This window comes from Hydra vulgaris, chromosome 03, assembly GCF_038396675.1.
Source record: "Hydra vulgaris chromosome 03, alternate assembly HydraT2T_AEP".
Classification (NCBI taxonomy): Eukaryota; Metazoa; Cnidaria; class Hydrozoa; order Anthoathecata; family Hydridae; genus Hydra; species Hydra vulgaris.
Genome location: NC_088922.1, coordinates 6,627,501 through 6,642,048, shown reverse-complemented (window position 1 = coordinate 6,642,048; position 14,548 = coordinate 6,627,501). Strand labels below are relative to the sequence as shown.

General features: G+C 27.9%; 1 protein-coding gene across 2 annotated transcripts in view; it reads left to right on the top strand.

Annotated features, from left to right (window-relative positions):
• The first annotated feature begins 9,685 nt into the window (after positions 1-9,685).
• LOC100198323 (peroxisomal ATPase PEX1) overlaps positions 9,686-14,548 on the top strand; it is a 41,583-nt gene continuing 36,720 nt past the window's right edge. The window contains exons 1-2 of one of the 2 annotated variants that reach the window (XM_065792176.1): positions 9,687-9,927; positions 12,304-12,426. Coding sequence is in view for 1 of the 2 variants with exons in the window: in XM_065792175.1 (XP_065648247.1) it covers positions 9,817-9,927 (111 nt within the window). In the remaining variant the exon portion in view is untranslated. Of the gene's footprint in view, positions 9,928-12,303; positions 12,427-14,548 lie in introns of both variants that reach the window. The other variant, XM_065792175.1, reaches the window with a different exon arrangement.

Here is a 14,548-nt window from a genome sequence, read left to right as displayed (position 1 = left end):
GTTTCCAAGAAATCGTTTCGTCAATAATTATCCCAAGAAATTTAATAGTTTCAGTTCTTTCGATGTTTATGTTATCAATTTTTAGTAATGGTAGCATGCTTGGTATTTTGGTTTTTTGCTGGTTGGAATGAAACAAGATGTATTTTGTTTTTTCTTGATTTAAAGATAATTTATTTAATTTAAACCAAATGTTTAGACTCTCAAGGTCATCATTTGCAGATTCAAAGAGATTTTTAATTGATGCTGATGAATAAAATAAATTTGCGTCATAAGCAAACATTATTGCATCAAGTTTTTTTAGTGATTGTGGAAGATCGTTAATATAAATTAAAAATAAAAGAGGACCAAGAATGGAACCTTGGGGAACTCCGCATTTTATTTTTAGTAAATTAGAATATTTATTATCGTTCGAAATAACACATTGTTGTCTGTTGCACAGATAACTTTAAGCGCCTTATTTACCTTTTTCTAAAATTTTGTTGGTTGATTTTTCGTTTATTGGTTTTAAAACTAATATTTTGATTCATATATCAGTTTTGATTAATGAACCGAAAAAATACTTTGAAACTTTTCAGCGTTTTTGTTTTCTATTTGCAAATTATATTATGTTATTGGTTGCTTGTTTTTCTACTTAGGTCTTCGCGGAAAAAAGTTTAAAATAAGACAAATAGAATTGTAAAAATAAACTGCGGGAAAATCAAAGTAAAAAAATATGCGTGCTGGTGTGATAAGTTTTTTTTCCTCGCCACAGTGCCGTCCTTAGCCTTCTTGCCGCCCTCTTGCAAAATTTTTCCTGCCGCCCCTGACAATTTATAAACTTGCTGATAAATTGCACGGAAAATAATAACAAATCGAGTTCAAAAATAATACTTTGAAATGAAACGCTAGATACAAAGAAACCTTTTTTTTTTTTATGTTTTACACAAAATACATTAAATTTTTTAAATTAATCGTTCGGGCCTTTTTATCACCAAAATCTTTGACCGTAGATAGGTTTTTATTAGTTTCATTTTAGAAAAATTTCTTTCTCAACTCGCTACAGTGACAGGTATTGTTAGCAAATTCGCATTGCAATCCATGTGTTTAGATACAAATCTTGCATTTTAAGCTGTTTTATAAAGTTGAAAACAATAATAAGAGTAATTTTATGCTTAATTATTACATTAAAAAAAGGTTTAATGCTTATCAGTTTATAGCAGAATAAACTGATATGGAGAGAGCCATTATCGTCCGCAGGAGCGGATCCAGGCTGTGGTAAATGTAGCAATTGCTACAGTCAGCTCAGTTTTTTTTTCTTTATTAAAAACTTATTCAAAATTGTAGCTGAGCCAAGTTGACTATGTTATGGAAATATTTCATTCGGAAAAATGAAATGCATCATGGGCATGTGAGACAAAACCCGTTGAAAACCTAAATTTTAACGGGTTTTGTCTCACATGTCCATAAAATTTTGAAAGAATGTCAAGCATTTCGCAGCGTATCAACTTAAATTGAACAGGGAGTTAAAAAAAAATGACAAATTCGACTGAAGCAACTGTAGCAAAAGTCAATTTGTCATATTTTGAAACAACTCTATACATACCCCTGATAATTTATTATATATTGAACCTATTTAACTGCAATCTTTTTATAAACAAGGAGGTTTTACGTAGTGACTAAAAGTCATCAAGCAAGAACCTGTAGCAAAAAAAAAGGTAGCAAATACAGAAATTCTGTTAAATATCCACTCTCCGTTTATAAAACTTTTTTAAATGAAGTGGAGAGTAATCATTAAATGAATAGGTTTTTAGTCTATTATGAAAATGGTAAAATTAGTTCATGTTTATGAAAAATGGTGAAATGTGTTTATTGCTGTTCTACGAGTTATTTATCATTGAAGAAGTCAAACGATTTAAAAACGTTTCAAAAATTTTATAGATTTCCTAGAGACAAAGAGTAGAAAACACGTTAGATAGAATGTTTACCTAATGCGAGTTTTAAAACACTTTATGATATGATCTAATAGACATCAAAACTTCAAAAAGGTTAAACTAAATAACATTTTGCACAGTTTTCCTCTTAGATATATTTTTAGTTTATTCTAAAATTGCAATGAACTTTCTACTATTTTTTTTTTTAGTTTGGAAATTTCTACTAGGAACTATTATTCTCTGTGACATGTTACAAAAATGTTATTGTATCAGGAAGTTGCTGTTTTTGGAAAACCAATGGTATAAATTCTCTTTCGAAAAGTGTTTAAGATGTTATGATAAATTATAATACAAATTATATGTTTGATGGTCCTAAATTTTTTTTGAAAATGTTGTGAAAACCTGTAAACAAATAAATTTCTAATTTTTATGTGATCAAATTTATTTAACTTTAGAATCAGTAAGAAAGTCAAATAGCAAAGCAAACACAGTTATATGTGATAAAGATTTAACTCTAACATTTTATGAAAAACCTTAGTTAACTACAGATGGAACTCTTTTGTTGTTTGACTTTTGTCCACGTTATCAAAAACATACAAAATAATGGGCTCAGAAAGCAAAATCAGAAAATAGGCATAAAATATCAACACATATTACAAGGCATTTCACAAAATATACAAGTGAAGAAATAGTCTAGCTGATTAAAACGCTATTAAGAGAAACATTTTTGTTACAAGTAAATTATGTTAGGAAAATTTGTTACAGAACTACTTGAAACAGAATTTAGAAATTTAAGGAAAGTATCTTAAGACATTTTTAAGGTGTTCTTTGAAACCAAAAAGTCTCTTGTTTATATTAAAATGTATTTTGAAACTATGATTTGCTTAATGAATATGAACTTTGGTCAATATCCGAAATCATTTGAAAAAAGTGGATTAAAAAGTCCTATAGACAATACTATTCAATGGCTTTTCTTTAATTTGATTAAAGATAAAGTTTGTTTGACTTCCATATTCAATACTTTTATGCTTTAAAGCATTACTTAATTGAAATTGAGTGCTATCATCACAATATACTTTTCTATATTAATTTATAAATGAATTTTGCTGTTTTTAAACTTTAAAAGCACTTCTTATTTAAAGCAATATATTTTTATTGAAAATGTTTAGTTACTTAAGTTCTATTTTTTGTTTGATTTGAAACCTGTTTCTTTTTTTCATTATTTGACAAAAAAAGTTTATTGTAATGAAGTAATGAAGTTTATTATTAAAAATATGAAAATATTTATAAATTGTTTTTATAAATTTATATACATTATTACAGTATCTATTTTAATTTTCAGATATTTTATAAAGTAAGCTATTAAATAAAGCATAATGTGTTTTAAAACAAACTATAATTAAATAAAAAAATTGAATTTTAAACAAATTTAGGTTAAATTTGTCGTTTTCTTTTTCAAATATCAACCTCCAATTTTTTGCAGACCAAAATATTTTAACAAGCACAAATATTTTGTTGATTTAAATATATAGATAAATTTATATGATGTTTTGTGTATTATTTGGCATAAATACATTGACTGGCAATAGGAATACCAAGAACTAAATGTAAATACATCGACTGAGGAAAAGGGTTCATTCAGGGTTTTGGTCATGATTAAAGGTCATAAAAGACAAGTAAACTATCATTTCGTTAAAAAGTATTCAGATTAACTAGATGGTATTAACATCGCGTAAATCAAGTAACGTTCTTCCGCTCCAAACGGACGAAAGAAGAAAGTAGTGGTAGAGGACCTCGTGTATCACTATAAGCCACTGCACAACAAAGACTGGCGCGGATGGTGTGTGATAACCTCCCCCCACACCCTATCAACGAATTTTAGTTAATAATATCTGCAAATTTAGCTCATTTAGACCAGCAAATCGCCATATGTAGATCATATAGTACAGACAGCAAACTTGGACTTTTAAAACTGTCGGCTAAAAACTACAAGGCTGGGCTACTGGGCTATTGTGGTCTTTTTCTGCATTTTTACTCAAGTTTTAAAACTTAAAAAGCTCTATAGAAGACAAAAAATTATTAAAATTTTTTATTTCAGTATTAACACAAAAAAATGTTTTTATGTACAGTGGATTTTTGTAACTATAGCAAACTGTGGTGCAATATATTTATTACTCACATTGTCTCAAGAATACTACAATGTTTCAAAGGTGTCTTTAAAATAACTGTCTATAAAATGTGAATAGCGAGGACCCTTTTGTTTTTATTTAAACAAAAAAATACTTTTTTGTCAATAAAATTTCTGGATCCGCCCCTGGTCCAATTTTAGATTTACTGTAAGTTTACTTTGAAGAACTAAACATGATTTTAGAATTTCTTCTCTTTTTTTCAAACGATAGTTTGCATAAATATACAAAAAAACATCAAACTTCTGAATAGTTCTCCAACGGTTTAAATCTTTCTCTCATTGAAATTAGAGATTTGTCTAAAAGAGGATTGAAGAAATCGATTTCTAATTTTTTTTCAGAAGAAAATGAATAAATCCTATCTTGGGCTGGTTCGTCAAAATGGTGTTTTACTAGTATTATTGTTTTAATTGGTTTAAAAACAGACTCCATCTGTAATTCTACGGCCTAATCCTTTTCTTTTATATTTGCATCTTTAAAATTATGTTTTAAAGATGCAATTATAAAAGCAATTTTAACGGCTTTCAAGACTCGGCTTATTATTTCACTATTAACCATTTGAGACATTAAATCTACAGCTATTCACGAAAGTTTAAACGGTTGCAGAATTTTTATCAAGTATGTTTGGTTTTTGTTTAATAAAAAAAACCTGTAAAATGACATCGAATTAATTTTTGTTTTTATTAAAGAAAAGCTTTAAAAGGAATATGAACATTTTATAAAAATTTTAATATTTAGTTTAATTAGAAAAAAACAATTGCAAAAAATCTTATAGGAAAAATAAGATGCACAAAAGTTTAAACGAATTGCAACATTCGAATAAAAAATGAAAAAAAAAAAGCAAAATTACTATTTAAAGTGTCCTCCTTGGTTTTTATAGCAAAGATAAACTCGTATTTGCATTGATTCAACTAATTTCATGCACATCACGCAAGGTACCTTCAGAAAGTTGCTTCAAATGCTGAGTTGATTGAATTTCATGGTATGTCAGTTGATTGTCGATCCAAGACCAAATATTTTCAATTGGGTTGAGATCTGATCTAGGGCACCAGGGCATCACATTGAACTTTTTTTTCAAAAAATATTCTTTCATTGAGTGAGCTGTGTGAGCTAAAGCCCCATCTTGTTGAAAGATTGCTTGCTTGCTTCTGCCATACAAGTGTCTGATTTATGGAACTAAACACGTTTCCAATGTGTTCTTCTAGGTGTATTGATTAATTCGGCCTTCGTACAGCTCACAGAAGCCTATACCTTTGTGAGAGAAACATCCCCAGATGCCAAACGAACCTCCACCGCCTTGTCGACGATGTTGCAAAAACCTGTCTGAATATTTCTCAGTTGCAAATTTTTTGACATAGATTCTTCCCTTGCGGTTTACGACTTGAAAATTAGCTTCATCACTCCAAATAACTTTTGCCCACTGATCTACAGACCAGTCCAGCTTTTCTTTGGACCACACTCGTTCTTTACGTTTATCTGTGATTGATTTTGTATCTTAGCCATACCAATAACTTGCCACTTGATCTCACTAGATACTGATTTTCGACCCATTTGCACGCAATTGAAATTAATTTGAAACTTGCAATATTTCAAGTTGGTTTTTAATGAATTAAAAGCTGCCTGATAATGTTGTGATGGATTTTTTGATTGTAAACTACTCATTTTAACTTTATTTAAAAATAAAAAAATTTTCGCACCGGATTTATCAATTAATTAGCAAATAATTGAACCTAAATAAAATTGTTTAAACTTTTGTGACACATCTTAATTTGTTTCACCTACCTTATAAAGAAATTTCTGAGTAAACAGTGACGAGTCGAAACCTACTTTTTTTTATTCTATTAACAAATAACCTATTTACTAAATTGGAAAAAAAAATTATTTTGATATCTATTACCGTAAGATTTTTATTCAAGAAAAACCGAAGATTAGATCTTAAAATTCTGTAATCGTTTAAACTTTCGTGAATACCTGTATTAACTCATTTTGAATATTTTTTCCGCAGTAATGATCTTAGGTGCAACCTTTTATTTCAAGTGCTACATGTCTTTGAATTACAGTATCAATTTTTGCTAGCATCTGTATTAGTCCTAAGAACTTGCCGTTTTGAGGTGAAAACAGTTTATATAAACTCCTTCGAAAATCCATATTGAGTTCAGCTAGATAAAGAGTGATACTCATCAACCGAAGAACATTTTGCCATCGAAAACTATTTTTTTCTATAATTTAAAGTTCTTCATTATCTTTAGTTTTTCCAGTTTTTAATCTTATTTCAGTTTCAACCCATTGTTGATAACATTTCATATGGGAGACGCTATTTTCATCAATTCTCGATGTTTCAGTTAAATATCTCCATTTATCGAACCCATCAGAGACTAAGTTTGACTTTGAACTATTATCAAAAAGTAGACAGCAAAAACAAAATACGGAGTTTTTAGAATCTGAATAAACCAACCATTTACGGCAAAAGGTTTCTTCAATAGCAAGTTTTCTATTGTAATAAATGCTCGAAAAATATCGACCATTTCCATCTTCAGTGTATTTTTCCTTTGTAAATTGAAACGGACCAAGTTTAATTAAATGGTCCAAAAATAGCTAGATCGAACAATAGGCCACTTTCTACAATCCAATAAATTAGGTGATTCTTGTAAAAAATCTTCCGATAAATCATTTGACTCTTTTAAAGTAACTGATTCATTATCTACTTGAATTTTGCAATGAAGATAAACAATATTTTTGAGTATTGTTGAATTTTATTGGACATAGTCGTAGAGATAGTCGAAGCATCAGGGTTGAAATCTTCACGACCTTCGTCAGGTTTTTTATAAGCAACATATTTTTCAATGCTCGTGAATTTTTTAATTTTTTCAAATTTTGATCTTTCTCGAACTTTCTTTTTGTGTACTCATACCCAGACAACTTTTTTCTCGAATTTGAAATATTATGTCACATCAGACAGATTATCTTTTATTAGTAAGATAAAAATTTTTCTATAATTGAAAAAAGAAAAAAAATTGAACAAAGTTTTCAAGAAACATTGATAAAATTCTTACAGAAGATAAAACAAAACAAAAATAACTAATTTTTAAAAATTATTCAAATCGAGTCAACTTAACATTTAATAACAAAAAATATGAACTTTTGAACTTCTTTATAAAAAAATTGTGCAACTTTTCGAAATGACTCCTACGGCAAATAACGCACTAATGATACTACAAATTACAGTAGAAATTATGCGTTAATTATATTTTTAAGTAAATTTAGTAATTTTGTGTCAGGCGTTAAACCTTTTATTTTTAATTTACTATTAGAAAATTAAAACTTGTGATTACTCATTGTAGGTAAAGCAATTTACAAATTACTCGAATTCTTTTATTTGGAATTAGCATGGATTATAAGCGTATTATGTCCAAACAAGAGCTTTATATGGTATAACTTTTTTGCTTCAGTTTTTTTTAATATTTAAAGAAACTTTTCTTTTTTTATACAATTTTCTAAACCTTTTCCTACCTCTAATAGTGAATCTAAAGAACAGTATTTTGGAGCCTTTAGGTCACTTTTTGAGCAGCCGTGGTGCAGTGGTAGCTTACTTGCCTCAGAAACAAAGGATCCGTTGTTCAAACCCCCCTCGGGGCAAGTTTTGCGACATCAGTTAGGAAGGGGGCGCGATTAAATGCTCATCCGCGGTGCTCTGTGATAAGTCCGTAAAGATTTTTTGGAGCACCTAAATAAAATTAAAAAAAAAAAAATAATAAATACAATATTTCTATCAATTTTCACAAAGAATACTAGAACTCCGAACAAGAAAGAGTTTAAACTGAAGAAAAATTGCGAATAAACGATCAGAACAGACCATATTGTTAAACTATAATGTTCATTTTACCTAAACAACGTATTTATTCAAAATCTTATTCAAATTTTGACAAGCGATTGTGATTTTAAGAAGATTATTTAAAAAAAAAAAGAATCTTTGGTCTGGTTTTTTCGCCATAAACATTTATATTTTATGATCCGTAAAATTTATCATTTTAATTTTTTCGTCTTTTTATAATTCACAGACCTGATCATTTAACGAAAATATAATACAGTATTTATATTTTAAAATTGTCTTAAGTACACCGAGTAATAAATATTTCCGCCCCTATTTACTTTCCGCCCCTATTTACTTGCCGCCCTCGTGCGGCACACAACCTCACCCCCCCCCCCCAAATAAAAAAAAGCCCTGCTTCGCCATATCTATGCTTATGAGCTAAATGGATAATAGCTATCTATAGATATTGTCTATCTAGGTATCTATCTATCTAGTATAATAATAATAGTTATCTATATGTAAAAATTCTCTATTTAGCTCGTAAACACAAACTTGGAAATCAGCTTTATTTTGATTAATGACATCAACTGTGATTGACCGCCAAGAGTTTGCGCGTGCGCGTGTAAATGAACAAAATCAAAACATAAGCAACCCAATAATTAAATACATTGTTGGATATGTTGTTTTCTCTCAATAAAAAAAATACATCTAGGACCTTACAATACCAGTAAATTTATGATTATATCAATAAGCATTTTTTCATTCTGGGTCCTTGTATAAAATATAGTTCCTTTTTCAAATATTAAAATTTTTCTTTGTAAAATTAAAACTACAATAGCTTTTTTCAAAAAATAAAAAATAATAAAAAGAACTATTATATTATGTTTCACATGAAACGATTTTTCAGTGATCTCCACATGTGTAACCTACATTGTCGAAAGGTTGCGTCTACTCTCTACAAATACAAGTAATATGTAGAGAAGAGAAAAAATTGCAACCTTGTGGCAATAGTACAGAGCCTTAATATTGGCAAATAGAGCAGGTCCAACAGCGTATACAATGTGTTTTTGACCTTGTCCGAAAACAGAATGATCAAAAAATGATTTAAAAAAGCTAGCCCAAATATGAGAATATTATTCCATACAAAAAAAAAAAAAAAAAGATTTAATATGATCAAGTCCTGGTAAAAAAAAAAAAAACCACCATCTGGTGGTTTTTTTAAATATATGCATGTCTGTCTTTGGTAAGGCTGAAGAAACTGGAAAATTTTAGAGATTTTTAAAACTATGTTAATGTTTTTTATATTTTATATATTTGTATTGATTGTGATTATATTGATTATTGTGTTTTTAATTATGATTATATTGATTATCGTGTTTAAATACAATTTTATATTATATTCATTATAATATAAAAAATCTATTATAAAATAGTATGTAACATAATCATTATAAACATAACTAATTAATAAAAATATATAAAATCAAAAACAAATATAGTTAATATTTCTTAATTATATTATAATAAGTTATGATGTAAATATATTATATTAGTAAAATATTCATTATGTTTTAAATTTTTATTGAAATAAGTTTTGAGTATTTAAAGGCTAAAAGAAAATATCGATTCAATAATTTGTTACTTTTTAATAAAATAAACACTTCATTGTTTGTTATTTTATACTTATTGTTGTAACATTATTTTTTAATCAGGATTTAAATCAAGTCATTGTTGAAATAATTTTTAAGTTTGCTTATATTAAAACTCTCTATCTTTTGTAGATGTAATTAACAGTTTGGAAAAATGTATATGCCTAACTGAAATTAAGATTTTGATCATTTAGCTAATTTACTTCTGGTCAACTAACTGTTTTAAAGTGTGAGATAATTTATCAGTTACTTCAGAAATTATGAAAATTTTTTCAAGGATAAAGGTAGTTCAGTGTAAAAATAATTTTGTTAATTTATCTAAAACGCTTATTGGTTTATTGCAATGTGAACGGAGTATAGAATGTTCTCAGGTTAGGTTTTATTTAAATTTTCCTTTTTTTAAATTTTTTAAAAATAAATTTGACAATTTTTAGCTATGTGAAATATATACTCAGAAATATCTTTGAGGTTTATTCTAAATATATGTTTTTTAAATCTGTTATTGTTGAGAGATAAAATTATGTTGCTTTTCTCATTATCAATTTTAGAAAACTAGTTTATTGCATCAGTAGCTTTTTTTCAAGGATAAAAGTTTAATGTTTTTATAAAGATACTATAAGTTTTGTCAGATCACAAAAAACTTTTCGAATTTTTTGGAAATAAGCTTTTAAAAATGTTTCAAGTTGTATGTGCATGAGAAAAGGTAGTTCAGAAATGGGTTTAAAAATTTTATTATGGCTAGAATGGAAGTTTTGAAAGTGTACACTTATCTTCTTTTTAAAAAGATATGAATTTAATTTTAATTTTTTTTATTTTTTGAATTTTTGTATTTAGTAGAGGTTCATATCATTTGTTATTACTTTTTCATTTAGCTTTTTTAAAATTTTTTTTAACAAAGTAATTAAAATTTTAATCCAACATTATTAAATTATTTTATAAAATCTATTATTGCTTTTTGTACAAAAAACAAAAATTTGGTTGTACAAAAAAATTTGTACAAAAAACAATAATTTGATTAAGAGCTGGTTAAATCTTTTTTGTACCACTTATATAGTCAGTTTTTAAAAACAGAAAAACTAATTTCATTTTGCATGTCGAAAGATGTCAACTTCCAGTATATTCAGATGATATTGTCTCATTGTAAAGCAACACTTTGTTAAAGTGTTTGACTGAAATTCATTGTCATTTAGAAGACATACTGGTGGTCCAAGTAATGCAAAAACTTTACCCAGCTTTCCCACAACTTCAGTTGTTTTTGTTATCAGTTAACTTTATGTTATATATCTTGACAGATCACATTCAATCTTTGATAAGTATAATTCTGTGTCTACATGTAATATATCAAGACCAACCCAACTTCAATTCACTTAATTGACCATGTTTCCATTTAACTTATATTTATTTAAGTCAAGATTTAAGTCAAGTTCAATTGAGTTGCACTGGTTACAACTCAAAATTACTGTTGAAACATCCCTATGCAATACTTTCTGAAACATCCCTATGTAAAAATTTTCTGCGCCTTTTATACAGGATTTGTGAAAGTCAATTGGCCAAATTCATTTCAGACAGAGTACATTGTACTGTGATCAAGATGTCTTAAGCAATTTTCTCAATTTTATTCAGCTGTCTACGTACCAACAATTGAGAAATTCCATGAGTGCTCACACAATATTCCTTCTTTAAAATAGTGTTTAATCATTCCATAGTACTCTTGCTATCATTATACACTCTTAATTTTAAGTTTATTTCCCACTTAACAGCTAAGTTCAGTTCACAGGGTATCAAATTTTATTTTTTTTGTTTTAAAAGTTAATATGGTGTAAATCGCTTCCCAGTTGTGATCATGCTGTATCATTAACCACTTCTCATCCAATTATCAGAATTATGCAAAGTCCTATAGACAATGCATCACAGTAAAGCTCAACTTTGATTTGATGGTATTAGCCTTTTTGCACTACTTAAGTCCACTTTTTTCACCCAGAAGAACTATTCCTTAAATTTTTCTTTGCGATTTAAGGAATTAAATCATTTTAATGAGTATTTGCAGTTTTTACTCTGGCAGAACTCGCCATTCAACAAAGTCACATTCTTTCACTGTATTATGCTCTAAACACTTTTATTCATCTAGTTTTTTTCTGCCTTTTGTCAACATTTTCTTGCTTTTTAACAATATTCTTTGTTTTCTAGTAACTCCCTACATAATTAGTGGCTGCTTGCAGCCTTATTGAGAGTGAACTTATTTTTAAAAAATGTTGAAAAAATTAAATTCAAGAAAAAATTAAAAACAAGTGGAAGTGTATTAGGTGGAAACTTTACTTAAATCTACTTACTGTTGTTCAATGCATTTAAACGCCATTTTGTTTTTAATGTTTTTATAACTTATCAACAACCTCAGCGTTTTTACAAAAAAATTGTTTGCTGTATATAGTATTTAAAAATACAACTTGTGACTCTTGTCAACAATTAATGATCGTTATACAAAATGATATAATAAAAATATGGAACGTGTGACTTTTGTCAATAATTAGCAAAGCTAATTATTGACTAAATATTGACGCACATTAAAATCACAACACTTACACCTTTAAAAGTCTTTAAACCTTATAAACAATGTTATAAATAACCTTATGATTTACCTTACAAACAATTATAAAAACAACTTTTTAAACAAACTTATAAACTCTTAAACTGTAGTTGTGCAATAATTTAACACTTAAATATTTATAATTTTTACCCACCATATTTAGCTGCACTTGTACTTGTTGCTTTCATTTTTGCATGTCTGATGGTGGATTCAAAAAGCAAGCAAGCTGTCAAACTTCCCCCAAATGTAACTACTATGTCAGAGTGCAAGTGCATCATATTTCTAGGTGAAATATTTTTAGGTAAAAATTCTGTAAAAGTAAATAAACTATAATTATATATTATTTTGCAAACCCGGCGTCCTTGTCATGAAAAATGCTGCCGTCATATCCTCCAGCAATCCACAGTTTCTTTATAGCAAAAAGAATGCAGTTCTGAGTAGATATTGCTAAAAATGTCTTCGAAAGTGATCTCCTGATTTTTGGTAGCATCTTTACTTTATTTTTAAATATTCTTTTTATTTTTGAATTTAAAGTAAAATTTGTAAATGGCAGTTTGTAATAAAAAAATATTCTTAGCTTAAGTAAATGGCACGAATTCATTTTTTAATCTTTTTAAATTTTTTTAGAATTAATAGTTCGAAAAATAAAGATTGTTTTTGTTTGTGATAGACGTGAGTAATATTCAATCGCAAGCATCATTCTATTTAAATATACTTAAAAGTTATACTATTATTATTATTATAAGTTAGTGCGTCTTAAGGTATTTTTCTTGGTCTATTTCAATGTTTAAGGTCCCCACTTTTTGGTTTAAAAAATGGGGGTTTTAGGACACAAATTGTAAAAGCGGGGACCATAACAATGGGTTTCACAATTTTTCAGTTAAATCATTTGTTAAATCATTTTTATCTAACCGGTCAACTAACCAGTTGACCAGATAAAAATTTATATATATATATATATATATATATATATATATATATATATATATATATCCTGTTATTAACAAACAAATAATAAAACAGTCTTTTTGAGGGTAGGCAGATGTCCAGTTTTTACGAAGGAGAACAAAACAAAAAAATTTATTTTTACAAGTTTGGCGCTGCATTCTACTCCTTAAAAGCCTGACATCTGGCAACCCTAGTCTTTTCTTAATTAACAAAATGCTACTTTTGAGGTATTAAAGTTTCTTGATGTTTAGCTAGATGCTTTTCATTTTCCTATAAATTATCTTGTTAGGAAAATCTAACAATAGTTACGCTTTGCTGTAGAACATTTTTTGGGCTTACACAAAGCTTACGCTGAGGAACTGATTGTGTTGTCCTGCTTTCACCTTTCAACTTTTAAAGATGCAACAAGCAATGTGACACAGTAAAAACGGCAGGGTGCCTACCAATTGTGATCCTCAAATCATTCTAAATGTGTTGAGCAAGCTTTTCCTTTTAGAGATCAGATAATTCGTGGTATACCTTTTTCATATACATAATGCAAACGACTTTTCTTAAATCTATTTTATTATTCAATATTTTAGTAAAATTGGATAAACAAGAAATATCTAATGACTTGTTTATTCAATTTAATTAAAATTCAACTTTTTTGATAAAGTGCAAGAAAAGTCATTTTGGAAAGATAATTCTCAATAACACCTGTATATTTTATGTATGTATGTTTATGTTTACTTATATTTGTATTTAATTTACATTTAAATTAGTATTAGGTTTTTCTGATATACACCTTATACAGAAAGTTTGAACACACTTGTTTTTTTAAGAGTTAAAGTAAGTTTGGAGTAGTGCAAAGAGAAAACATGAGGCAGGTTTTCTTTTAACTTTCTTAGCTGATTATTAAGAAAAAAAATGCAACTTTGAATAAAATAAACATAAAATCTTTTCTAAAATTAAAAATTAAACAAAAAATTTCTGAGTAAAAAGTGTAATAAAGTTTTAATGCACCTACAATTTTTTTTAATGGAAATATATTAATAAGGGATTTGACCCTCTTTTTTTTTAATACATGCTTGTATTCGCTTGATATTGATTCAATTAAGTTTTCAATCATCTTGATTGGTATTTTAAGCTACAGTTTGGTCAGTTCTTGTTTGAACCTTTTGTGACTAGTTATTTGCTTTTTGTTAGTTGATATATCATCCAGATAAATTTTCAATTGGGTTCAAGCCAGGTGATCGTGCTGGCTGAGGAATGAGTTGAATATTACTTTCAAGGAAATAGTCAGTAATTAAATGTGCTGTATGGCATGAAGCATTGTTTTGTTGAAATAACCAGTTTTGATCAGCCTGGAACAAATTGCGACTAGGGATAAGCGCATTTTCCAAAATCTACTGGTTTAATCTTCCTTTGTATATTTTATGACAGTCAACGCCTGAGCCTTATATATGTGCTCATATGCTGAC